Below are 26,149 nucleotides of genomic sequence, written 5' to 3' on the forward strand. Positions count from 1 at the left end.
GTAGACTGGGGCTGGAACATGCCGCCACTTCAGAAAGAATGAGGGGGGAAACGAAATGGTTCAAGACGCAGATCGGGGGAAGAGACGATTAATTTGTCGCGTGGATCGTTGTCGCTATCCGGTAGTGGCGTGTTCCGACGTCTGTGATCGGGTACCAGCAGCCCTGGCGTTCGGGTTGAGCAGCGTGAGCGTCACTTGAGTCCGTCGCTTGCCCAGAGATTGTGTGATGTCAACAAGCCTGTTCAGTCCAACATCAGTCCTCCTCTTGTACCGGGTAAACTCGACTCGCCTGTTGCAGGACAACTACTAACCTGCGTTACCGTCTCTGTGTGGGTGGGGGGAACTGCCGAGCCTGGAACAGGGCAGCGGAGGGTTGGGTGCGGTAGTAGCCGCAGACTAGGAACGGCCGGCTCGACAAGTCTCGATGGTGTGAGCGCTGAGAGGCAGGAGCGCATGCGTTAGCGGAAATGTTGGCGATGTGAAGCTTGTTGGGGCGTGGTTGGCGAGCCGGGATTGGAAGACGGCAGGTTAGCGAGCCCTCGGCTGTCGAAGCGTTGTGGCCCTTGGTGCTTTGTCCTCGATTAGGTCTGTGTGCGTCGGCGCACTAGTCAACGACTGGCGATGCAAGACTTGGTTTGGAAATTGTGCTTCAGCTATCGTGGGCCCAAGGAAATTGAGTAGTGATCCGTGTGCAGACGTTGGCCTTGCTGTGTAATATCAAAGACGTAGAAGCCTGGGTTCGGGAGATCGACACCAGCATAAAGAAGAAAATAATCACGGCTGGGTGAGGAGTCACATCCAGCTAAAACCGGGCAGCCGAGACGAAGGAAAGACGTGGAGGGTCGGCGGCGAAGCCTACCACAGATCGTGTGTTGTTTGCTGAGTGTGAGGGGGAGGCAAGACGAGGGAAGTGGAAGAAGGAGCAGAGTTCCCAAGTTGAAAGCGACGATTTTGTGAGGAAGGAGCCGTCGCAAAGCAATTGCTCTTGCCAATCTCAGTGTATCGTGGAATTGTCTTGGCCCGGTGTTGGAGACGTCACAGGAAGGAACAAGGCACCAGCGGGGTAGCCAATGAATCGCGGTCTCTGGGCGGCAGCAGGACTGGTGGCCTTCTCGGTGTGCAAAGCACAATTCACCAAACACACGTTGATCTTGAAGAGACGGGAACCGAAAGTCCGGGCTGACGAATGCCGAGGTAAGTACGGAGCAGGTCGACAAAGATGAAAGATGACAGAAATATCTAGAGGAGGTGGAAAATAATATAGACGAGCTGCGATGGCCTACACGGACAGCAGCTCGGGGTCCCAGATAGGTCGAATGGTCGAAGCACTCGAGCACGCCCCGATGCAATGTCGACAGGCCAAAACAATTGGATGGCCAGAGAGGGTCTGGCGACGCAACTGCGACACATCCAGGCATACATACTACTACAGTACAACATGTTACTCACTTACATCCACCACATATTACCGAGATGTCAACGTCCTAGGTGGTCGACCGGTCCTTGTCCAGGCGACCCGGCCGACATGGGCATCGACATCGACTCCGTCGTCCGCCTCGAGGCATCGCAAAATGGCACAGCCAGGCCGTTGCATGCAGATGCAGCCTCCCCTCTTCACCCTCCTTCGGCTGCCACGCCGTCTCCCGGACGGCCCGTCTTCATGAGCACGGTTGTTTTGGCACACCTCTTCTTGCCACGGAACCTCGTATGTACTATGAAGAGAAATTTCAGATGGTGGCCCAGTCCAGAGCCGATTTCTGCACTGGCCAAGATGATGACATGGCGGGGGAGCCGAGCTTGTCCCAGATCACAGCTCTTCTCCGTGCCGCGACAATCTCACAGGCAGACGCCGATGGGGCGGAGAGCTGTTGAAAAGCGGAGAATTGAAGCCCGCAAGTACGACAGGGGCCCCGTTGGTAAGAAGCTTTATTGGACCATGTGAGGGCCAAAGGCGTGAGCTTTTTGCGGGCAAAGGGACCTGGTCAGATGTTTGAGGAGGCGGACCAACACGGGGCTCGCGGAAGATGGGGGTCGACAAGGGTGAGCCCGCGATAAAAGTGTCAGGACTGGGCCTGAAGGGAGATTGCCAGCATCGACGCCATTCGTTGCTTCCAGGGCAGAGCTGTGCTGCTGAAGACATGGTACCGAGACGATTGTCGACCTCACATGTTGTCAAGCCCCCTACCAAGCACTAGGAGCGCACGAGCTGCTGCTTGTCTCTCCTTGCTCGTTTGTTTGCTCGCTCTCGAGGCCTTCTTGCTTGTTTGCTTGATCACTCCTGCTTGCCTCGTCCTCACAGACCGGCATGGACTTCTCGGGGGCCGGAGGAAGCGGTCCTTGTCAAAACCCTGGTCCTTGTCCATATGGCTATATCTCCCGCTGCTATAAAAGATATCCCGGCAAACACCGCGCTAGAGGGCAAAACAATCGCAACTGCTCGAGGCAACAAGAATGGCCCATTGTCTGGCCGTCGTCATTGCACGCTCATTGCACGCGTCGCAAAGAGCTTATACGTCGATCAATGTGTCAGTGAGTATCTGCAATGCACGTCCAGTCCAGTCGGCTTCACCACATCCACTAACGCTTGGCCCTCACGTCAACTCCATGTCCAGTTCGTGGCACCACAAACCAGCCCACGTCCCATCGAAGGTGTGCACGTCGCCGGCAAGCGCATTTTAGACTCGAGAACAAGGACACACCACTTCACAAGCAATCCTGCGCAGGGTCTGGGGGCTAAAGTTCTGCTGCGACCCATCGTGCATAGCATTTGCTTTGTGGCCAATCCAACGTTCCCGTGGTGAGCCCTATTAGCTCACAGGCAATTATGTGAAATTGAAAGTCGGCAGCGGCTGCTCCTCGAGCATCCACGGTCCTGGGTAAGGTGAAGAGACTCAGATCAGACCGGTTTGATAACAGCATGCCTCTTGCTTGGGCCATGCTGGCTGGAAATTGGACAGATGGCCTCGGGATTCAGGGCCCAGCACCGGCGAGCACAACCACATCGGCTAGCGTTGTCGAGACTCTCTCCCCCATACATAGCGAGCTTTTGACGTTATGCAGGACCGTTATTTTTCATAGCTGGTCCAGATTTCATAAGTGGACCAACGGCACGGGACGCAACCACAGCCAGCTCCAGCTCCGCCGCGAGTCATTGTTTTGGCCTTTGCCTCGACCCCAAACCCCTACGGTTCGTGCAAGCCAGGCATGGCTGGTCTCATTTTTTACCAATTGCCGTGACACCTTTTTGATAATGATCCTTCGAGGTGCAGTAGCAGAGAAGGAAGATGGGGCCTTGTCCACATTTCTTGGCGGAACATTGTCAGACTCAGCTTCCAGTCCGGGAAGTGGCTTGGTCCCCGGCACTCTGAGTCTCGAGTTACAGTACTAGTAGTATTAGTATTCGCAAGTCAGAAGGCGCTTAACAAGCCTTGGCTACTAGCATCCGACGGCAACCCTTCCGAGATGGGGCGCACGCCGGTCCGATATCATCAGTCTCGCAGATTTCCCCAAGGCTTTCCGCCATGGGCAGTCTTACTTGGATATAGCTTGAGAATGCTTTTCTGGCAATCAACGCAGTATTGTTTATGGCTGATGATGTAAACCAGTGTCATAAAAGTGTGCCCTTCGACACCATCCGAGCCATCATTTTTCATAACAGAAAATTCGACGAAAGGGTTGCATCCGCCGCATTTTGGTTCGCATGCAACCCGCACACATCATCCAGTCCGAAGCAAACCTGAACCACGTAACGACACACCAATGCTCGTCTGCCCTGAACTTCCTCGGCGGCCTTCGCCACTCGCATCCAGCAGAACCCTGGCATAATGCCGAGATGCACATGGGTACGGCTCTGTACCGGGCTGCAACCCTCCCGCGCTCTGCCCAAATCGGCTGATCCAGTAGGAAATTTCTACGCAGATGCAATGCCTGTGAACGACTCCACAACGGATCGCAGCACGTCGATAACAAACTTTGTCTCGATATCACCGATCCTCTACGCAGACGCCCCTCTCGGTAAAAGGTTTAGTTCCCACTTTTGAATCTCTTGTCGTTGGGCCCTCAAGGGTCGATGGTCTTCTCAGAGTCTCGATCTTGGTCATGTTTTGTCACTTGGGTCGTTTATTTCACATGTCATGAAGCAGACCATATCTTTGACTTCTCCAGCTGTGTTGCAAGTCTCCGAAAAGTAGGGTTAAATTCTCGCAGCAAGATCAACCTAGCCTTCAGACGAGCCGACAAAGAGGGGTAACAAATCCTGCTGCTTGTTTTCTGCTTTGTGAAGCCGCCTTTGGTATCGAGTACTCCGTACAGCAATAGCCATCTATCTCTCAGGCAAGAGAGCGTTGCACAAGAATATCTCTCACAGACTGTTGCTTGCTGTTTCAGATGCAGGAACCCACGGTGACCAGAAACCCGTTTTACTTAGTTGCTGAGTCTATTGAACGCATGTGGGCGCCTCAACGTGTGAAACTGTTGAATACAATGTCGTTATTGTGGTTATTTTCGTGAGTCACTTGACCCAAAACAACAGAAACTGCGAGTGGAATTTCTTGCATTGACGAATCCGTCTCTACGGAATTACCCGTCGCCGTATGAGCACCACATTACAACACTAGCATCACGTATATGTGACTTTTTCGGCTTCGCACTTGTGTCTTTTTTCGCCTTTGTCGTACAGCATCCTTCGGAAAGGTACAGATTTCAGTCTGTTCAGTCTGTCCCGTCTCTGCCTGTTTCACCCAGATTGGTAATGCGGCTCGGCATGGTACTTCGTATGCTTCTTTGTCATCTATTCCGTACCCCATGTCATTCTATGTGGCCATATCGGAGGCAAATATTATCATGGCCATTAACGAAAGGATCATGAGATATTATGACGAGCTTAACAAGCCGGCCAAGTCGTACCCTTCGACCCACATCCAATGGAGTGCACACGGGTCTTGAACAGATAACTTTGCGTGACCTCCTTAAAACAAATCCACTCTGTGCCTATTCCGCAGAAAAGACTCATGTTGTGTTACGAATTGTGTCCAGCTTGTGGCAAGAGCTCGTGCCCGAGCACAAGATGTGCCCGTCATCTGCAGACGACATGCGATTGTCCCTGGAAGAGCTGTTTTGTGGTTCGGATGGCTGCTCGCAAGAGTTCCTCCGCGCGGACGACAAAGGCCCGAGTGGGGGGCAAAAAAAATACAGACAGCACAATCCGTCATTTGTGATGGATCTGATAGATTAATTATGTGCTTGGTGTGCGGTATTGCCAATATTTGTGGCGGTCGCCGTCCGAGAAGGTCTCTCTTTCCTTCTTGGTGCATTTGTGTCCCGAGCTGTAGTCAACGAGTAATGTCGTATCTCAACGCCAGGTAGCACGCGAAGCTTCACGACTGCTACCACGGTTCTCTTGGCCCAAATTCTCAGTTTCGGTTCATAGTCGATTTCAGTCTACTCTTGCTGCGTTGGGGCCTTCCAGGACGCAAGCCCAGTGTCGAGTTCCTCGTTCTTCCTCGCCTTTCGTGCTACACACGAATGGTCGCCGACTTGCCCAACACGGCTGTATATGCAGCCTGAACGTCTCTTGTTTGGCAGACCAGCTGCTCTACACGCTCTGCGCCCCCTTGAAAAAAAGGGGGGGGGGTTTCTAGCGTTCAACAATGGCTCAATCGTGAAACCAAAGAGACAAAGCCGACGAAAGAACAAACCGAGAACAACCAACGGCGATTTTTCGTTGACCGACTCTACAATAGCGTTATAATTCTCAAGATGGATTACAACAAGGGGCAGGTGAGAGAGATATTTAATTATTCTGATGTCTTATGAACAACTAGACAGGCCTTGTCTCATGCCCACATTGCGCTTGGAATCTTGCCCTTCTTTGCTCGTTGCTGCCCTGCCCCACGCAGTGCTCTTCCCATGGAGAGGCCCTGGAAGTCCATTGACTGCTCAAAGGAACCATCACGCTCTTTGCTTCGGAAACCATCACCTTCATTGAACACGGCACCAAACAGTTCTGATATCGATGCGGAGAGGCTGCTCATGGCCTGGATACGCTTGATATCGGCGTCGGATGCTATTTCGAGGATTCCATCCTGTTGGTTGATTGTTCCGTTGATCTTGCCGGCTACAATTAAGAATCCAAGTATGTCTTGTACCTCAGGCTGCGATATCTTGAGTTGTTTCGCAATCCACTCGAGTTTCATGCGGGTGTATGGAGCTATTAGCTTTAAAACGCCCTTGGTTCGCATATTACGGGTGACTTCGTCGATGTTCTCAGCGATAAATGGATCATCCAAGATGTCCTGATGGCCTTGCAATACCTTTTCGTATGCATGGACGTCGTTTCTTTGGTAAGCGTCGACAAGCTCCGTCATGGCTGATATTCTAGGATCAGATTTGTATGGTTTCGTCTCCTGCGAGTCAAATGGGTTGATGTTGGATTTCATCAGCATCGTAGATAAAAGTAGATACTTGAGTACTTGGATACGTTGTAGAGATCCTGCCTCGTCGTAGTTGCGGAACGACTCAAAAAAGTCGCTTTGTGCCTCCTTCCAGTTCTCTTCACTCATGTGCATTTTGCCGCCGCATTCTCTGATGATCCCCATGATACGAGGGTGCGGAACGGCAGACTTGACTTTCAGTGCTCGTTGATACAGAGCCTTGAGCTGTTTGTTGTTCTTGGTCTCGGCTAACATTTGGATCTCGAGGGCGTAAATTTCCAGCGAGTATGTACCTTTACCCGGATCGTCTGTGCCGTCAGGTCGCTGACAAGCCTTGTGGAGCTCCCGAAGCTTCTTAGAAACCGAGCTGTATTCTTTCCTATCAAGGAGCAGCTTGGCAAGCTTAATATTCGTCTTTAGCCACAGCCGCTCGTTGTTGGTGCTTTGAAAGCTCTGTAGGGTAAGAGAATAGAATTTTTCCATGCTTTTCGCGGCTTCTTTGCCATTGGCGCCTTTTTCAATGTAGTCGAGCATGTTATTAATAGATTTTTCGGAATAATTCCTCGTGACGGCTGATTTGACGTAGGTAAGAAGCTCTGCAAAATGGTTCGCTGCCTAGAGAAGCGTTAGCAATGTGAAAAAAAGCAGAGTATACCCGATGAAAACCATCTCACCTCATCGTATTTTCCCAGCTTGAATTCTAGTTTGATGGCTTGCTTCAACCCTTTGAAGCCCCACTCGCCTTTCTCTTCCTCAAGAGGCGGAATCCCAAGGAATTCGCCAATCGCATCGGAAGGGTCAGTAAGCTTTAGTTGTTTCGCATTGTAGTATTTGTTCTCGATATCGACATCTCCAGACTCGTCGTCCTCGTCTTCTTCGTATTCAAAGTCGTATCTGAAGCTCAGGTTAGCTCGAATATTTTAGAGCAGATGTGACTCTGCCATACTGCTCCTCGTCCGACTCCTGCATGAAATCCTCATCATCCGACATCCTGAGTTCTTCGTTGATTATTCCTCTAGAACAGATAAAAAAAGAAGCGGCACGTCACCATCAAATACGAAGAAGGATTCAGTGACCAATAATGGCCCGCCGCAGAGCTTGATGGAATTCAGTGTCGGTGATGGATGTTGTTGGAGGAGATGCAATTAGTACTTGGGCAGGCGCGGGGCTGGTCGATGCGTGTCTTCCAAGCAACTGCTCTTATCGATAAGGCACAATTGCACACACCTCACGCCTTGTCAATTGAGCCTCGTTTCCCCTAGACATCCACGTCGATCAAGACATTTGTTCCGGAAATATTCGGACTTTTCAAGTTTCCCCGAAATATTAGAAAAAAGATCTTTCTTTTGAAAGGTAGAAAACCAGGGCCTACTGCTTTTGCTAATTACCGAACGCTGCACGCCTTTTCACGGACTCAACCATCTCAGCACACTGCATGCACTGCGCTCATGAAGATGACTGGGCGAATCCTGTTGGCAGTCTAAATGCCAGTATCATTACCCCTGTGAGTGCTGCAAGCCCTGCGCAAACCAGATATGGCAGTCCCATCCACACTCCGCCCAGCTCCATACCTTTGCTGAGGAGCCACCCTAGGACTGGAGAGCTGACCAAGCCCATGGCAGTTTCCATCATCGACACAGTTGTGTTCAGAGTGGCAACGGTATGAGGTTCGACAACAGCATTCAGCAAGGCTCTGCAAAGGGTCGGAAATCCGGTACCGAGACTCGTGACGATAAGAGCAGTGATGAACAGCCACACGGTAGGGGCGACTGCTGTGAGAAAGCTCCCCGCGATGACGAATATTAGCGATATGCGAGCCAGGATTAAATCTCTGTTCAAAGTTCCGACCCTGCGCTTGTTCGCGAGCACCCATGACCCCGCTGGCAATATTACGAGAAGCACGACCGCTGCTGTGATGTTGCTAACCGTGGAAATGTACGTTGCCTACGCCACGTGTTACTCGAAGACGCTTTCCAGATGCAAAGAAGCGACGTACCGTTGACCACTCCCAGTTAAATCTCCTGGTCATGTACTGCAGCAAGTTAAATGTCTGGTTCAACTTTATTGGATAGTTGATCGCGTAGGCGAATATAAGAATCATGACACTTTTCGAAGCAAAAATAAAGCGCCAGATGTGGCCCATGTCGTTTTTCGTTGAAAACACAGCATGCTCGAGCCAGGATTTTCGAGGGTTGTTGCTGATGTGCATCGGACCATCGACACTGGCACCTCGAGGTCGCTTTCTATCGGCCTGTAGACGGAGCGCCAGCGTTTCTGGCACCAACAGCGACGCAAAGAGCCCGACCACAAGCATGGCGAACCCTAACCAAAGTGCAATCCAAGGATTGATTTTGAGTAGCAGTGCGGCAATGGGGTTTACGATAACCCCTATGATGAGAATCATGGCGTATAGAAGGTAAAAGACGCTCGTGCGCTTGGCCACGGGGATGGCATCCGCGAGCAGCGTCCATACCATGGCTGCCGCCATTTGCCCGCCTCCTCCAATGAGATACGCAATGTTGCCATACAACATTGACCAGACAGGAAAGGAGTTGGGCATGCCCACTGTGTCCTTGTTAGCCGTGATGCAGTCCGATCATGTATACCAGCTTCTGTTTGTTTTGCTTACAAACTAAGAGAATCCAGGCAGTTTGGATGACGGCTCCAAACAAGGCCAGGAACAGGACAGGTCGCCGGCCATACTTGTCGGCGATGATGCCGTAAGGGATCTGCACAAAGAAGGCTGCATCGGAACGATATGCTATGTTAGACTTTCTTCTACGAGGCTTGGTCCACAGCGCATGGGAAGAACTTACGAACAAACATCTCGGCTGATATTTCCCATGATCGCAGCATGGCCAATTCTGTCTGGACTCTGTTGTCTTTGCAACGGTCATCAGTTTTTGACATGATGCCAACTGGATGATCTGGGTAGATTTCGCCACAGATACGGTCCTCCATCACTTGCTGCAAAGGCGGCTGCATGATGAATACGCTGACTTCGACGATGAACGCGAAGAGCACGCACATGCTCAGAACCAAGTGCTGAATGGCCTTGTCTGGTACGACATCTGGCGGCAGATCCGTGTTAAGAAGAGGCGATTCTTCAGTTGAAACATGCCCGAAATAATCCTCTGCTTCTCTTTCCACGCCACCACTGGGGGTTCCGCCACGTCTCTCCTCATCTTCAAAAGTCATGTTCAAATATTCCAATAGGTCTGGTCAGCATAGTTTTTTTGGCCGTTGGTGAACAAGACACGCTCCGGAGGGTGCGGTTCGGTTTTTGATTGTGTCTCGCACTGTTGCAACAGACAAGGGTCGCAATCAACTAAGCCTGATGAAAAGCAATAAGGAATAGTCGAAATTGAAGAAGAACAAGAGACAAGTACAACAAAAATCGAAGAACATTTCGCCAAATAGCGCAGAACTCTAACGGGAACTGTTACACGGGATCCGAACCCGAAAACGGATTGTTTAGCGCCGAACATCCACGAATAGTTAGTCAGTGCCAAACTGCGGAGTAACTATGCGATCAATGACGAACGATTTGCTCGATTGTTTCCATGGGGGACTACGGAGTACTACACCCATGGCGCCTTCACCGGTTTATTAAACCAATGAAAAGGTATTCCAACTGTCAGACCTGCAGGTAACAATTGATCTAGAAGTAGCCAACAATGATAGCCGTGGCTTGCTGGTGGCGGAATTGCTCTCAGCCCTGCATCACAGTGCCACGCATTTCATCGTCCTTGTAGCGAATGGGCATGCAAACGATGACGGCAAGTGCGTGGAGAGCAGGAACTTGTACCCGGTTGGTCAGCTTGAGAATCCTTCATGTCCACCTTGCTACCCTGGTTGCAAATCGAGAGTAAGCGGACGATGGCGTCGCCGGAGTGGGCCTTATCCTCGGTTTGCCAGACAGGGTGATTTGCCAACTAGGCCAAATATCAGGCCTGCTTCTTCCCTGGTCTTCGTTGTCTCAGGCTTCGGGAACCGTGGCAGGTCTCGATGGAGATTACTCAACCCGATACTCGGATTATGATACGCCTCGAATCAACTGGCGGAACACTATATCAAACAATTGTCATGTGTATGTGCTTGCGACGTCTCTGCTCTTTTGCAGATCCCAGTAACGCTCGTCCTTTCGACAAAGACTGTCTGCACCTTTTGCCTGATAACATCAGAGGTACTATGTGAGCTGAGGCAGTTGAAGCCATATGGGCCCTCCTCATATATGATTGGCTCCTTGACTCTCACAAGCTGGTGCACACCGTTTCTTTTTCTTTTTTTAACCCCAGTTCCCTTTCTTCTGAATAGGAAGAAGACTCCACAAGACTTTCTTCGAATAAGGCACCAGACTAGTATCAAAACAGCTCTTGAGCAGAGACTATCTCCATCTGCTTCCGCTGCGCCCACTCTGAAGCAACCATTTCTGCGACACGGCGCTCTCCTTAGGATTTGTCTTACAAAAGTAATAGATTTGCTTCTCGGGCGCTCTAGGTGGTCCGATTGTCCTTCGAGGACGTTGAAAGAGCAATGAAAATAGAGCCCAGTCATCTGAATTACATACAGCATAAAGAGAGCCTCCACGAACCCTGAGCTCATCTCATAGCGACATTACCACCATCTCTGCCGGCCCTTTTGCCCAAGTTTTTCGAATCCCTGGGTGAAGATGCCTTCAGATATGATACGATATAGCTCAAGCTCGGCTTCCGATTCAATTCGTTCCCGTGGTAGATCTGGCGGCTCGCTCTGGGAGAACTTTAGAGAACCCCAATCGAAGCAACGTTGTCTTTCTGTCGCATAAGACTAACAATGCCCGATCAGGCGACTGCCTGTACCAAGTAAATAGCATTTATTCTCGGCTTGCATCTCGATAAGATATTACCGTCATTTCCCTGTTGTGCCCTCTACGCTTTAGTTGCCCATGGTTTTTCTCGGGATCTTTAGGTGGATCTTTGGAGTATACTTAGCTAATTCACCCAAGACCCCGAGCGCAATAAAACCACGAGAACTAAAGAGCAAAAGGCAAGGCAAGAAGATGACGGTATTATCTCATTCGCGCATGAGAACTCTGGTTCTCGACTCCATTTTACGGCAGACGGAAGACGGCAAGTACAACACGCGAGTCAGCTGATTACTCGTATCGCGGAGATGTAATGGCAAAAAGTTGACGCTCAGGTGACACTCAACTGTTGAATGACGGGAATTTTTTTACACTTCCTAGGCTGCTCGTTCCGTCAAAATGGAAATACTGAGGCTGAGCTGGAAAATTCAGCCGTCGCTGACTCAGAAAGCCAGAGAGGTAACCCAACAGCATTCAGGATTAGAGTGAGGCTGCAACACATGGGACATCAACAAACCAAATGAGGGGAACCCGGGTGAATCTGGCCACAAGAGAAGTGGAATTACTGTGATCCTAGACATGGTACCGACGAGACCCGACATTTAGATGGCGCCTGACCGAAGAGTGTCTCCATGGTTTTCTTGGTGCCGCCTTCCACCACCCCAACGTCTCCTTCTCCCCTGCAGTCTGATGGATTTCCACCTCCTACTTTCTGTTCTTGATCTGGACAACTGGCACATCTGTAGGCGGTCCAACTTTTGGGTGGTTCGCCAGCGAGAATGTCCTTGGCCGCTGACACGTTGGACATGCAGACCCTCGTTTAAGGGTGATGCGTCTTGGAGCACATCCCACGTTGGGACACTCCCAAGCTGGTTTCTGCAACGGTGGCATTCTGGCTTACGTTGAGTCACTCGGTCGTAGAGAGGCCATGCGTAAACTACTGTGACTTGTTAGCTGGCAACTTGATATATGCTTGGAGACATCCATACCCAGTTTTCAAGCAACACGATACTGTTTGTCAACGACGTTTGAGAACAAGGGGGATGCCGGGTACAGAAACCCAATCGACAACAGCGCCCGGAAGACGTTATATACAGTGCTCAACCATTATGAACATATGCAAGCTTCTTGTGCAGTGACAACGGAGAAGCGCATACACACTACGTGGACTCCCCTCACCTATCAAGGGTGAACACGCTCTTTGCAGAGCCTTTTATCAGTTCTCGGGGGCCGGTTTACATCTGACGCCTATTGTTTGTAGCTTGAGGCTCCCCGACTGAACTAACGCTGGTCGTCAATATCTAAAAATCGAGTCGAGTCATTCGCAACCAACTGCCAATTCTTGCCACAGGTTTGGGCGCAACTGCTCACATCATACGGCCGGAGGGAAAACTAAAGGCATCAATACCCCACACGGCTGCATCAGGGTCGTCATGAGGCAGACTAGAAGAGAAGTGAGGCTGTTTTGGTGGTTTCAATGCAACACGAGAATCTCCGCCTTCTAAGTGGTGTGCCGAAGAAAGCAAGAGGTTCACCGAGGTCGGCGGCTCCAGATCTGTGCCGGAGTTGAGGATGAACGATTCACCAACCCGATTTTAGCAATCAGAGCTCGAAGTTCAATCATGAGAGTAAACGAACATTGTCCAAGATGGACTTTGCCACCAGATACTGGAAGGAGAATTGATCTCATCTGGGAATTGTCAGACGCCAAATCGTCCACGTCGGCAACTTCCCGATGGGCAGATGGTGGCGGAATTTGGGACTAGCCCTGCCTTGGTTATGCATGTCGCTTGTACATTTCAGCCCGTACAAGCCTCCTGCGGACTAGTACCGACACATGCAGATTATTGGCTGCCTTGGCCGGCAATTTTGGAGAGGGAACGCCCCTTTGTGAGGCTCAACACTTTGTTATCGTCAACATGGCCAAGCGCACGCGGAGACTGTTGAGTTGGTAATTCGGAGCTGAATCGCCAATATCTGCTCGAAAAGAACAATCGCCACCGCCAGGAGCCGATTCGTTGAGACATTGCCGGCTGACAACTTGGTTTGTGTGTGCTCCGTTGATCCCGGGCGCAACGTGGCGCCACGCCGCCAGTGCAGCAAGATGATGGCCATGTATGATTCGCTGCTCAGCTATACAGTCCCTGTATTTGACGTTTTTTCACCTTGAATCAGGCCGGAATAGGTATGCAGTCGGGTTTCTCGTATTGTGTCACAAGACCGTCTACTTGAGCCATATCTCACCTTGCGGCTAGCCAAGGTGACAAACCACGACAAATTGGGGAGTCTCTGCTGGTGCATGTAAAACAACTGCGTCAAGTTTTGCCGGCGTATTGAGAATTCTGTTAGGATCATGGGCCATACATGAATACACGGTCAAACTAGCCAAGATTGATCAAACACACATTTTCACAACAAACTTTGCATACAAAGAACCGCCTACGGCCATAATCCCGGCCATCACCACGTCGCCGGGCCAAATGTTCCATTTTCAGGCACCTTCTTCAAAACAGCAGCATACGTCGCGTCTAGCGTTTCAAAAACAGCTACGTTCCCCCACCACTGTGGCACTGTCACGTTGGGAAACGTAATGGCAAAGAAGATGACGATGGTGCTCAGGATCAGGCCGGCATCCAGCGCTGCAGCCGTGGTGTAGTTGTACGTCGTCCACCAACCATTCCACCTATTTCGAATCCACTTGTTGAAGATGAGCCCGACGAGACCCCACGACGAAAAGCTCAGGGGTGTGGCCGGCGGGAGCCAGGCCATGGCTCCCAGCATGATGGGCGCCTGAAAGTGTCGGAAGAAGGTGATCCTGAGAGTCCTTGTCAGGAGGTATAACAATACAGGCAGCGCCGCGCCCACGGGCCAGAACCAATTGAAACGGGCGTACATGCCTCCCACGCCAAACATGCGTCGAGGTCCAATGACGCCCCATACAATGCTGGATGAGAAGAAGGCCCGTCCGTTGGGGCATGTGAAGTGGTTTTTTTGCAGGTTGGTGCATACGTCCGGGATGTTTCCGAGGGTCCAGTTCATGACGGCAATCTGGACAAAGACTGCCCAGATGGTAGGCACTACCTGGCACCAAAAGGTGATTTTGGGCGGAATCTTCATGTAGTGCGCGAGCTTCAAGTCGCCGCTGTAGGTCTGGGCTTGTCCCAGGGTGATTGTGCTGAACACCTTGAAGAGCATGACGCCAATCGGCCGGCCCGGAATCATGAAGCCGGCGAGAAAGGGTGAGATGACGTTGAGGCTGAGCAAAATGTTGGACACGGCAAGGATCATGGTCGTCGGAATAATGAAGACGAGAGCCACGAGTACAGAGACAAAGAATGCCCACCACGGAAGTTGAGAATCGTACGCCTCGGCAGTGGCGAGGCCAAAGGCCATGGCGAGGAGGAACAGCGCGCCATACCACCAGTCGGGCGCCTCGGCATATTTTTGCATCATGCTCAAGTGAACATCGGGCTCCTGGCTTCGTGCTGCGCGGAAACGATGCCAAACTTCGTTGCCGTGGTGCAGGGCGGTGTGGACAATGGCTGCGGTCAAGGCCGCAAAGGACAGGCCGTAGTTGAGCGCAAACGTGGGCGCCAGGAAGAGCGGCGAGTATTCCCTGTACTTGGCTTCGTCAAAGGTGAAGCCGCTTCCGAGAATTCGGCTGACATTGTAGTTGCTTTGCGTATTATCGTAGGTTTGTGCCGTCACCAGGGGGAGATGGTCGGCGAACAGCGTGCCGCTGTACACCATGCCGATGGTCGGGACGAGCACAAAGACGAGCAGGCCAACCAAGGTGTTGACATGGGAGTGAGTAGGGGCTAGCAACGGGTCTCCCAGGTACGCCGTGACATAGGTCCAGTCGAGGGTGAGCGGGATGAGCGACAGCCCGGTAGTCCCTCCGAAGAGCTGGTTGACGACGACATTCCTGGGCCGGATCCAGGTGGCAAAGGCAAACACGGATAAGCCCTGCCACAAGACGCCGGGGATCCAGTAGTAGCAAAACATGGACGCGGCGACCATGGCGAACCACCGGTACCGACTCACCAGCCAGCCGTTGGAGCGGAGGCCGTCGTCGCCCTTGCTCTTGTCGTGCAGGGCGTAAAAGAGCGAGGTGCTCGCAAACTGATTGGGCCACATCATGGCGGCAGGCCAGACGAGGAACCGGCGGAAGAGGCCGGCGAGGGAAATGCCAATCAGCTGGGAGCTGAGGGTGAAGAGCAGCGAGAAGCCCCAGCCGAGATTCAAGTTGTAGAATGGCCTTCCCTGCAGCGCCAGCAGCGCATCCGTGCTGTAGGCATATCCCAGCGAGACGTTGGCCATGAGGGTAATGACGACGTGCTCTTTGATGGTGAATGGGCCCGGGTTGAATGTCCACCGCACTCCAAGGGTGTCGAAGACTCTTGCTGGCACGAGCCTGGCCCAGAGGCACCCGATGGGGTAGACAAGCAGCTGGACGACGATGGCGGGAAAGTTGATGGCAGGGCTCCTGGAGTTCTGGTCAGCATCTTGACGCATGGCTTGCTCCTATTTTCTCAAGAACGGTGGGGGGCGGCGCACCGCATGCTCAGAAACATGTTGAGGCCGCTGCCCACCGTCACAAAGATGATGCCGAGGATCCACGCTCTCACGGTGCTCGCCACTTGTTCGTGGTCGGTGTTGCGGACGGCAGCCCGCACTTCTTCATACGGGGAATCCTCGCCGAGGACGTGGTCTGCGTCGGCAAGTCGTTGGGCATCCCCACGTTTCATGGCATGGTCTCCTTTGGGCTCGTCCAGGCCCGTCTCTGCCGCGGTGGCGGACTTGCTGCTGGGTGATGTGTCGTCCGCGCCCGGGCTGGACACTTGCAAGGGCTTCTTCATCGTGTTTTGCCTCGTCGTCCCCGCGTGAGTCGTGCGTCGATGCGCAGAACAGCAAGGCGGGGACCGGCGGGTTTAAGAAAAGGAAAACGCGCTGCTGTACCGATCCATAACGACCAGGGGCATCATGGGACAAATGCTACCTGCAGAGCGAGGAGTAACTGCCATAGGCCCGGCACTCGGGATCGCGATGGATGGTTACAATCCGCGCCCACGGCCTAGCTTGGCGCTCTCCCGGATGAAGCATGATGGAGAAGGGGCCAGCGGTGCGTGGTGCGTCTCATGCCGGGCGGTGACGAAGCAGAAAGGAGAGCATCTTGATTCTTGGGTGTTGATTTGCCGTCGGCGTTGCTCAGCGTCAAAGTGTAACACGGCATTGGTCAATCCGCCGGCCAGCCTCGTCAAACGGTTCCCGACGGGCTTGCCACATGTAAGCGGGGGATACGAAATGAAACAGGACTTGAGATGGGATGGATTCGCATGTCTTTCGGGGGTCCTGGATAAAACGGACAAGTTTCCCCGCCGCCTCCACGTCGGAGAAGGAAGCCGCGAGACGCTCAACTCGGCCTGATTCGCAGCCTTATTACCATCAGCCCGTGGGGGGTTCCGATGGCGTCGCGGGGTTGACTGTCAAAAGTCCCCTGTTGACCTGGTTAATCTACTCCGATGCAGGACTGGACTCTTGGCGTCGATGTCATGTCCGGGGCCAATGGCAAGGTTGGCATGTTGGTTACACTCGAGTTGGTGCGAGTTTCTCCACGGAAGCCAAGCAAGGCGCATTGAAATCCCGGTACACCCGGGACAGCACACTGTGTCTGCTTGAAGCCTTGGTCTCTGTAGTAAGATGCTTGCCCAGATTCGTCGTTGTCGCAGTAACGACCGTATGCTCGATATTCGTCTTGCTTAGATCCGGTACCCCAGTTGATTAAGACAAAGGTTTCAACATGGCAATTCAGAGAGTCGTGTCGGTAGCTAATCGTATTTTGGGGGGGTGTATTATCATACTTGCGAGCGGATAGCAATGTCAGAAGCCTACTGAGGCTGGCTCTGCAACATGACGAGACACGACGAGGAGAACAAATCGTCAACCTGGCCATGGGCGACCAAACACATGAACAAATAAAAGTCTGCCACTCGGACATGAATTTCGAATTTATAACCATCTATTGGTCATTCTCTGTAATTCACGACATACGACGTTCAACTAGCTTACACTTTGTCCCCGATTCCGTCTTCTTCTCCAAGGCCTCGCTTGGAATCTTGCTCTTTGACCAAAGTCTCTTGTCAATCGAGCGAATCATATAGCCGACGCAACCCATTGCGCCCTTGTGAGATGCACTAGCGCAGTTTGTCCCGTCTGAAGGAATATCAGCCAATATCTCATGATGGTGGTTTTGGACGGCACAAAATGAATCCAGCTGATTCGCATTTCACGGATTCCAACACAACTATTCAGAACAGAAATGATGAAAAGGGCGACTCCACTATAGCACCTTGTTCCACTGCCATGCTGTGTAATTATTCTTAGGCAGCTAGTTCCGGGTGGCACGGATCATTCGGCGCGTGATTTGGACCATGCTGTTGCGAACGGCCACTCGACGACCTCGGTTATCCAACACGACGGTGCATGGTCTAGTCACAAATACATCAAATGTATTTGCCGCTCATGTAGCCGTGAAACCGCTAAAATAACCAGCATCGAACCCCAAGTCGGTCCAAGTAGCAGCATTGAAGCGTCGAGACGGTCGGTTTTTAATGGGGTCCCTGTGGAAATACGTTCGGATGCCGAGTGAGTCATGGGCGCGGCACAAACGAGGCAAAAATACCCAATGCGTATATAAAAAAGGACTCATGCAGGAAAGTAAATCTGCGTGTCCCAATAGCCACTCTGGGAAGAGGGAGTAATCTGTATTCAACTGCCGAGTAATTGGTCGCGGTTGTTGTCCATCTCCACTGCCTGCACAGGTAAGCCGGTTGTCTATACCCTTGATTCGAGAAGCAAGCTCTGTTGTTCGATTTTTACTCTAATTTATTTACTTTTTCATGTTTTTCATCTTGTGAATTCCCCCGGCGCCTCTTTGTCAACATGGATTCGCCGTATTCTGCGCTAATGCATGCTAAAAACCCAACGGCAGCCCTAGGAAACGAACAGCCACACCCAACACCACCATGATACAACCGTCCACGAAGCCCATCGTGCTGGACGGGCGCACCGGCGAAGGCGGCGGCCAGCTCGTCCGCATCGCCTGCGGCCTCGCGGCACTCACATCGCAGCCCGTCACCATCGAAAACGTCCGTGGCAACCGCGAGGGCGGCCGAGGCGGCGGTCCGTCCCATCCCATCCGTCTCCCTGTACCAGCTCGCTCGATGCCGTCGTGACTGACCTCTCTCTCTCTCTCTCTCCTGACAGGCCTCAAGGCGCAGCACGTCACGTCGCTGTCGTGGCTTGCACAAGTCACGGGCGCAGAAACAACCGGCATGGCAGTCGGGTCCAAGACGCTCACGTTCAGCCCCAAGCGGCCGCCGACGGACCTCGCCCAGCGCCGCTTCGAGATCAAGGCCGACACGGACGCGGCGAGCGCGCTGCTGGTTCTGCAGGCCATCTTCCCGTACGTCTTGTTCGCGGGCAACGACGCCGGTGAGCCCGTCGTGCTCGACATCTGGGGCGGCACCAACGTCCACTGGTCGCTTAGCTACGAGTACTTTGACCAGGTTCTCGCGCCAACGCTGGAGGAGAGGTTCGGCATCAGGATGGAGAGGGCGCTCAAGGCGCGGGGGTGGAATCTTGGCCCGAGATCAAGGGGCCACATGACGCTGACGATTCACCCGGTGCCCAGGGGCGCGACGCTCAGGTTCTCGCCGCCCCGGGAATACGCCTTTCCGGAATCATACCGTGTCCGCAGGGTAGACGCGAGCGTCGTCGTGCCGGGGGCGTCTCACGCGCGTGTCCAGGAGGAGCTCGTCGCCGCGCTGGGCCCTCTGTACCCCGACGCCGACGTCGAGTTCAGGGTGGTGGAGGACTCGGGGAGCGACGCGCGATGGAGCATCCTGCTGGTTGCGCACTCCGAGGGCGGGATTCGCTGGGCGCGCGACTCGCTCTTCTCCATGCCCAAGAAGCCCAAGACGTCGCGGGACAGGGTGATCCAGGCCGCGTGCGCCGGTCTCTGCAAGGCGCTCTACGAGGAAACGAGCCTCGGCGGAACGGTCGACGAATTTCTCCAGGACCAGTTGCTTTCCGTTCAGGCTCTCGCCGAGGGGTACTCGTCCTTTGTCCGGGGCGGGGACCCGGCCGGGTCTTGCACGAATGGGCCGGTCGGCGAGGAGACGAGGATGAGGAGGGAAAAGACACACGAGCCGTTTGGGCACGGCTCGACGCACACCACGACGGCAAGGTGGGTGATTAGCGAGCTGCTCCCCGAGGCTGAATTCTACAACAAGGGAGACGTGGTCAGGGGCGTTGGCTTCTCTCTACAGGGGTCATGATGGGAAAAAAACAAATGCATTCTAAAACTGTAGCACAAAAGCACTTGGCACTTATCATATGCGCCACGTCATTCGGGCAACTGGCCGAAGCGGTACTGCGCCCATCCCATGCTCCCCTCGTGAAAAGTCCACGTCTGCTTGCCCCTGTCCTCGTAGGCCGCGCCGGCCGCCACAAACACGGGCATCACATGGTCCATGTAGGGATGGGCCTGGCGCGCGTCGGGCCGGGCGCACACGGCGGCCATCCTGTCCTCCCTCTGGGCCGGGTCCGCCTCGACCGCCTCCCGGAGCGCATTGTCAAAGCTGACCGTGTAGGGGAGCGGCGCGCCGTCGCCGTCAAAGACGGAGTGCAGGTCGCGCAGGTTGTGGACCGACATGCCGGCGCCGATGATGACGACGCCCTCGTCTCTCAGGGCCGACACGGCCCGCCCGAGGGCGTAGTGCGCCGACGGCGACTCCGACTTGAACAGCGACACCTGCACCAGGGGCACGTTGAGCGGGTTGGTCTCGGGGTCGAATGCTGCGGTTTTGTTGTCAGAGATGCGTGCGCCAAGGGCCCTTTGCTTGCCACGTACCGACGGTGAAGCCCGACCAGACGCCGTGGTCGAGGCCGCGGCTCACGCCTCTGCTTGCGATGCCGGCCTCGGACAGCATCACCATGATCCTGCTGGCGAGCTGGGCGTCGCCCTTGTTCGGATACTTGGCCTGGTAGTAATGGTCGGGGAATCCGTAGAAGCTATTGGCGACTCTTGGGTCAGGCAAAGCCCACGCAGGCAAGATTCATGTTGGGGGGTTGAACAAACTCGTATATCAAGTCGGCGTGCTCGTCCTTGTTGACGTAAATCTCGTCCCTTGCGCCCTGCCAGTGCGCGGAAAACACGACGACGGCCTTGGGCTTGACCTTTTGTGTGATTTCCCTGCCAATCTGCTGCAGGACCGGGTAGGCGGCGTGCTGTGTGTCATACTGGACGGTGGGCTGCCGGGCAATGGATTAGTCTCAGTCGGTGCAGGGCGCTGACGGGCGAGGCGACTTACGCCTCCGTGGCTGAAGAAGTAGACGGGCGGTTTGGTCATTGGGGCGGCGGGCGACGATGATGTGTTTTTGGAGCTGGACGAGGAGCTCGAACTCGGCTGCCGGAAGGGCGCTGCTGTTTTGGCGGCAATGTCTGTGAGGGAGATGGGCGACAGGAGAAGAGCGAGCACGACGGCTATGGAAGCGAGGGCCAGGGATCGACTGGACAGCCACGACATTGTCTGCTCGCTGGGGACTTGGTTCCTGGTGCTGCGGCTGCGATGCCCGCCGTCTTATAGACGGTCAATTGCATCGATGTCAACTGATGGATTATCAATTAGCGCGCGGCAACTGTGGAGTTGATGGGCAAGACCACGTTGAATGTCGAATGTTTTATTACTCAGCGCCAGCGCTTGGCGGTGTTCCACCTTGTTTTATTCATCCACCGGGCATTTTAAAAATATTGACTATGAATTGACCACTCGCCATCGTCCAAGTCGCAGCATCGGCTTCATCACGAGTGTCATGGTACAGGCAACCGTGACCCTGTTAGACCAAGAGAACTTGTCAAAACGAACCAATTGACGTCTACGAGGAATATTTCGCAGACAAATCTTATTCACAACGTCGGCAGCCGGTAGTCGGGAGGTGCGCAAAGCCAACAAGATTCGCTGAGTGGAAAAGAACCGACGACGGAAACGCGACGCCTATTCCAGAACATGACTCGTCCACTTTGCTCGGGAACATGACTGCTAGTCCTGTTGTGTCTGTGTTGACGTCCCTGGCAGGGGATAGGATATCGCTCTACCAAGATGCTGCCTTGATCATCGTCGGTGCAGTCTCTTCCTTGTCTCGTCCCATTTACAGAAGCAGAAGCACCCTATTTCCAAGCAAACAGTCTGTACGAATCATGCCATTTGCCACCTGCGTCTGTTGGGGATAGGGCCTCACTCAGGTTCTGCCTCCGATTCAGCCTTTGCGAGCCACACCTCGTTCAACCTGAAAAAAAAGCAGGCTCTGTATGTCTCTCGCGTACCTATTACATCGTTCGTCTACACGGCTTCGACTGTATCCACAATCGTCGCCCATGGTGTATATGTGGCGTTTCGTCAAATACCTCATCGAGACCTCTCCGAACAATGAGATATTCCGCTCCAATGGCACAGATCCGACCAGTAATTGAAATCACCTCGACATGCCATGCCATGCTCGTCGACTGATGGGGAAATCGGCCCCCAAGGATAAAACTTGGTCGAGCCAAAAAGTCCCGTCAGCGACAAGCATCTGAAGCTCACCAGGGGTTCTCTGGCTGAAAATGCAAACACTGACATGGCCACGCAGCATAGAATTCGTTCCTATGCATTCCATGCTGGACGACATGCAGCTTACCCCGCCTCGGCCGCCAATCATGGCTTTGGATCGTGGTGGCATCGAGTGCCCTTTTTGTCCTCGTATGATGAAGCTTGATGCTAAGCTTTTCGTATCGACTCCTGGTCCATGCATACATACACAGCTGACAAAATGTCCGACTACCCAGTTGTCAGGTTCTGTGCAGGGCGCTGAGCATGTATAACTGATATTGGCTTGGATTGTCTCGTATGATGTGGTGAGCCGTCGGCATGATCTAGGCAAAAGCAGGGTCGCACGAGGCGACTCATGGTCAAGCATTTGCGAGTTGCTTATTCCACCCCAATGGCTTGGAGATTCAGCCTAGACGCCCGGTCTATCTCTGAGTTATGCGCAGCATCCAAATGTTTGGCTATGCCATGTACCCTGGGTCAAGGGATGGTCCTCTACATGATCGGCGCTCTTTTCGGCCCATAGACAGAAAATGGCGAGGTGCTTGATTTTGATCTTGCCACATCTTTTTTCTATCTTGTCTTTGTTGGCTCTTTTTTTATATATTGATCCCATCAGACCCATCCCAAACTATTTAGACACCAAGCCTTCAGGCCCAGAAAAGACTAGGATCCTCAGTACGGTTATTATAATTTACTTGGCGGGGCAACAAGCACACAGACAAACCAGTTTATACACACGACTGACTACGACAATGGCACGCTTACAATTTGGAGCCGCTTTCTGCCTCGCTCTCTGGTGGTCCTCTGGCGTACAAGCTACCCAAATCCACAACAATCCAATTGCCTGCGCTGTAAGTCTCGGTCCACCTGAATACTGTGAATTGGCGCTGGACATGCAGAGCGATTTCTAGTCAGGTTGCTAACCAGCCGCCTCTGGGACCAGGTCGGCTGCCTCAACGAGTTCAAGGGCGAGTTCACAAGCCAGCACCAAGACCCGTATGTCGGAGGCTGTATGGGTCCCTTCCCAAACGATATTGCGTGCTGCATCCTCAAGACATGTCCCGAGGACCAGTGGCCGATGTTTTGCGGCAAGGATAATCACATGAATGTTCCGGACAAGCAGAAGTGTTTTTCTTAGCGTTCTGCACACGTGGCAACAGCAAACACCCAGATCTTACTCAGCTAATGGAGGCAACTGGGAGCCCAAAGAAGACAAGCAGACTAGACTGTATTTAAGTTTGGACTGGAGGGTTACAAGTTGCCTACGTCGTGGTTAGTACCTCGTCGTTGATGGGCGACTCAACAGCAACGCGGCCAATGACGTCAAAGACGTTTCAATGTCTGGGAGGAGGAATCCTGGATTTTATTTCTACCGCGTACCGAGTAATAAAATTACCTTGGTAATTTGCCCAAATCTGAGATCGTGTTGCCCTGCCAGAGCATCCGAGACCCGCACAGCAAATCACCGGCTCCCATGCGCTCGTCCATGATCCACTTTCGCGCAGCTCCCAGGAAATTTCCATTTGCATTTCCAACTCCAACTCCAACTCCGTCCCCATGAGAGCTCGACCTTGACCTTGGCCTCCTCGTCTCTCTGCATCCACGCCCATCCGCAGCGACTGTGATTTGTGCGCCCTCATCAATTCCTCTCCTGTCAGCCATTGGTCTTTGTCATCAAACACCCGCTCGCAGCCATGGCTCCCCTCATCCTCCACAATGTCCCCGATGAGGAGTGCTACGTCGGCGACGACGGCATCAAGCGGCCCTACGCCATGTACTTCAACCAGTTCGTTCTCGCCATGACCCCATGTCGTCAAATCCCTCCCTTGTACTGACTCCATATCCAAAGGAATGATGCGCACACCGGCACCTCTAGATCACGGCGCAGCGTCGCAGAAACCGGTTCGTTTGGCAAATCCACCCGGCGGTCTCGATCACGAACTGGCACGCCAGCTCGAAGTCGCGAGAACCCGACCCTCGCTGCCGCAGACAAGCTTTTCGGCGACTGGGTATCCAACCAAGCCGCCGCCGCTGCGCCATCCAATAACCAGCGCAAGAGCAGCGGTCTGATGCAGGACGATGCTCCTCCGCAGCGCGTCGTCAAGTCCATTCCGGTCGAGGTCATTCTTCGCGGTTACCGTTCGTCAGTCCAGCAATACGCCGCCATTTCCCACTATGAGGAACTCGCCGGTGCCATCCTAGAAGACTACCCTCGAGACCCTCCCGCCTCCCAAAGGCGATACAAGTCCGAACTGCGCGACCCAGCCTTGACACGCCGGCGAAAGCTCAGCCCCGAAGAGCGCGCTCTCGTCAACCGTGCCGATGGCGGCGAACACTGGGTCAAGGTCACATTCGAGAGCACCGAGGCTGCCAACGACGCCATCTACGCCAGTCCCCAGCGGATTCTGGGCTACCTCGTCTTTGCCGAGCAGTACAGGGGCATCCCGCCCGCCAAGGATGAGGCGTGCCCGGATGTCGACAGCATCATGGACAGCGAGTTTGAGCGAGCCCAAAGCATGCCCGCCACCATGGGCACGCCCCGTCGAAAGAGCACCAACAACAACAGCCTGCCTCCGATGCTGCACAGCCGACTGATAGACATGTCGCCGTCGGAATCAAAATCATCGAGCCAAACCCTCGACACGGCCACGCTGACGCCGTCTCACACGTCCTCGGCCACCATGCAGGAAGCACCCGGCGTGAGCTCGGGCGTAGAACCCATGGAGCTGCAAGAAGAAGACGGCATATTTTGCCGCCGCATCCCCACCGCCCGTCGAGCCCGCCTGCTCCCCGCCGAACAGGCTCTTCTGCCGCAGCAGTCCGTCATGCAGCGCTTCGTCAATGCCGTCCCGTTTATCAAGTGGTTCAGCGGCAGCATGATTGGCAACGAGGTGCCGCGAACGGAAACAGGCGAGTTCGACTGGGGGCGCGCCAGTCTGTACTGGAAGGTTATCTGGTGGCTAGATGCCACATTTGGCCTGTTCAAGGGCGACGTCTACAGCGTTGACAAGGACGACTAGAAGCTTCCCTTGGGTCAGCCGTGGCAGTAAGTAGCTTTGCATCAGGCGGCAACTACGTTTACGAGGTTCTTTTTTTTTTTTTTTTTTTACGAAAAGGCCGCCAGAGTGGGCGGCATTCATTTGCATCATTGTCGGCGTTGATGGCGCAGGACCAATCTATCATGGGGAAGGGGGGCAATAAAGTTGCTCATAAAATGCCAGCTATAAGCGACTTGTATTTCTAGGACAAGCGAATAAAGTCCACCTTTGCAAAACGCCGCGCACCGTCGGAACCACGTGTCCATCCTGCCGGGGACTTGGGCGCAACTGCTGCATCTTCATTGTTGGCAATTACGGCCCGGTGTCCCTCTTCCCATCAGGCTAACCATGCCGCTACATGCAAGACTAATATACCGCTCGGTGATGGGCAAGTGAAGTGAAGTGAAACAATTTGTAATGGTAGTCGTACAGCCCGGAAACCCATAAGGAAAAACAAACGCTCACGAATCCTCCCACGTGTCTGCCGCAGTCTCCTCCTCCTCCTCCTCTTGGCTGGGGTGCCTCTCCTCTGTCAAGACTGAACTTGACCTCGTGCGTCCCCTGGCCGCGTCGTCGTCGTCGTGCTCCCCCCTCTGCTCGTCGGGCTGCCGCTCATGCTCGCCGTCCCTAGGCGCGTCCGCCGGCGGCTCCCCCACGGCGCCGAGCGACTCAAACGTCACGTCGGCGGGGACCCGGCGTATCGGCTGCGGCGAAAAGGGCCTCGCGCCGCGCGGTCTGTTAAAATCAGCGGAAAACACGCTGTCCGCGTCTCCGGCGCCCGCCGCGGCGCCGGCCCCGACGCCGTTGTGCCTCTGGCTCTGCTCCGTCGCCAGCGCCGCGAGGGACTGGTACCGCTCCGACTCCATCAGCAGGCTGTCGCCCCTCCCGTGGGCCGGGCGCGCGGCGGCGTCGGATGCCGAGTCGGCCAGGATGCTCCTAGGCGGCAGGATGGAGAAGAGCGTGGTGGAGGCGTCTGCGGCCCCCGGAGCGGCGGCGTGGCCGCCCGCGTCCTCGGCGGCGAAGAGGTCGACGCCCTTGTCGAGCAGGTCGTCGAGGCCGCCGCCGGTCCAGCCCTTGCGCGCCAGGCTCTCGAAGATGTCGACCTCGGCGCGGACCAGGCTGCAGCTCGCGTCGACGATGCGGGCGCTCGTGTCCTGGCTCTCGCGGAGCAGGGCCCGGGCG

General features: G+C 54.0%; 7 protein-coding genes across 7 annotated transcripts; 3 read left to right on the forward strand and 4 right to left on the reverse strand.

The window, feature by feature from the left end:
- Positions 1-5,834: 5,834 nt before the first annotated feature.
- On the reverse strand, positions 5,835-7,421 carry MAA_01036 (MFS transporter; the record flags this gene model as incomplete). The annotated part of the gene is made up of 3 exons (XM_007819034.2): positions 5,835-7,046; positions 7,106-7,325; positions 7,378-7,421. 3 exons carry the CDS (start codon positions 7,419-7,421, stop codon positions 5,835-5,837), a joined length of 1,476 nt encoding a protein of 491 aa, XP_007817225.2.
- Positions 7,422-7,877: 456 nt separating this feature from the next.
- MAA_11492 (polyprotein) lies at positions 7,878-9,629 on the reverse strand (the record flags this gene model as incomplete). The annotated part of the gene is made up of 4 exons (XM_011413486.1): positions 7,878-8,375; positions 8,428-8,996; positions 9,061-9,174; positions 9,248-9,629. 4 exons carry the CDS (start codon positions 9,627-9,629, stop codon positions 7,878-7,880), a joined length of 1,563 nt encoding a protein of 520 aa, XP_011411788.1.
- A 4,108-nt stretch (positions 9,630-13,737) lies between these two features.
- Positions 13,738-16,136, reverse strand: MAA_01037 (OPT family small oligopeptide transporter; the record flags this gene model as incomplete). Its single annotated transcript, XM_007819035.1, has 2 exons — positions 13,738-15,763; positions 15,835-16,136. 2 exons carry the CDS (start codon positions 16,134-16,136, stop codon positions 13,738-13,740), a joined length of 2,328 nt encoding a protein of 775 aa, XP_007817226.1.
- A 2,166-nt stretch (positions 16,137-18,302) lies between these two features.
- Positions 18,303-19,616, forward strand: MAA_01038 (RNA 3'-terminal phosphate cyclase; the record flags this gene model as incomplete). The annotated part of the gene is made up of 2 exons (XM_007819036.1): positions 18,303-18,459; positions 18,544-19,616. The coding sequence occupies 2 exons, from the start codon at positions 18,303-18,305 to the stop codon at positions 19,614-19,616; spliced, it is 1,230 nt and encodes a 409-aa protein (XP_007817227.1).
- Positions 19,617-19,684: 68 nt separating this feature from the next.
- On the reverse strand, positions 19,685-20,867 carry MAA_01039 (Extradiol ring-cleavage dioxygenase, class III enzyme, subunit B; the record flags this gene model as incomplete). Its single annotated transcript, XM_007819037.1, has 4 exons — positions 19,685-20,136; positions 20,192-20,364; positions 20,420-20,592; positions 20,652-20,867. 4 exons carry the CDS (start codon positions 20,865-20,867, stop codon positions 19,685-19,687), a joined length of 1,014 nt encoding a protein of 337 aa, XP_007817228.1.
- Positions 20,868-22,681: 1,814 nt separating this feature from the next.
- On the forward strand, positions 22,682-23,067 carry MAA_11493 (ATP-dependent DNA helicase PIF1; the record flags this gene model as incomplete). The annotated part of the gene is made up of 2 exons (XM_011413487.1): positions 22,682-22,780; positions 22,873-23,067. 2 exons carry the CDS (start codon positions 22,682-22,684, stop codon positions 23,065-23,067), a joined length of 294 nt encoding a protein of 97 aa, XP_011411789.1.
- Positions 23,068-23,623: 556 nt separating this feature from the next.
- MAA_01040 (Nup53p-like protein) lies at positions 23,624-24,949 on the forward strand (the record flags this gene model as incomplete). The annotated part of the gene is made up of 2 exons (XM_007819038.1): positions 23,624-23,715; positions 23,779-24,949. The coding sequence occupies 2 exons, from the start codon at positions 23,624-23,626 to the stop codon at positions 24,947-24,949; spliced, it is 1,263 nt and encodes a 420-aa protein (XP_007817229.1).
- Positions 24,950-26,149: the final 1,200 nt, after the last annotated feature.

Source organism: Metarhizium robertsii (assembly GCF_000187425.2).
Source record: "Metarhizium robertsii ARSEF 23 chromosome Unknown MAA_Scf_8, whole genome shotgun sequence".
NCBI lineage: Eukaryota > Fungi > Ascomycota > Sordariomycetes > Hypocreales > Clavicipitaceae > Metarhizium > Metarhizium robertsii.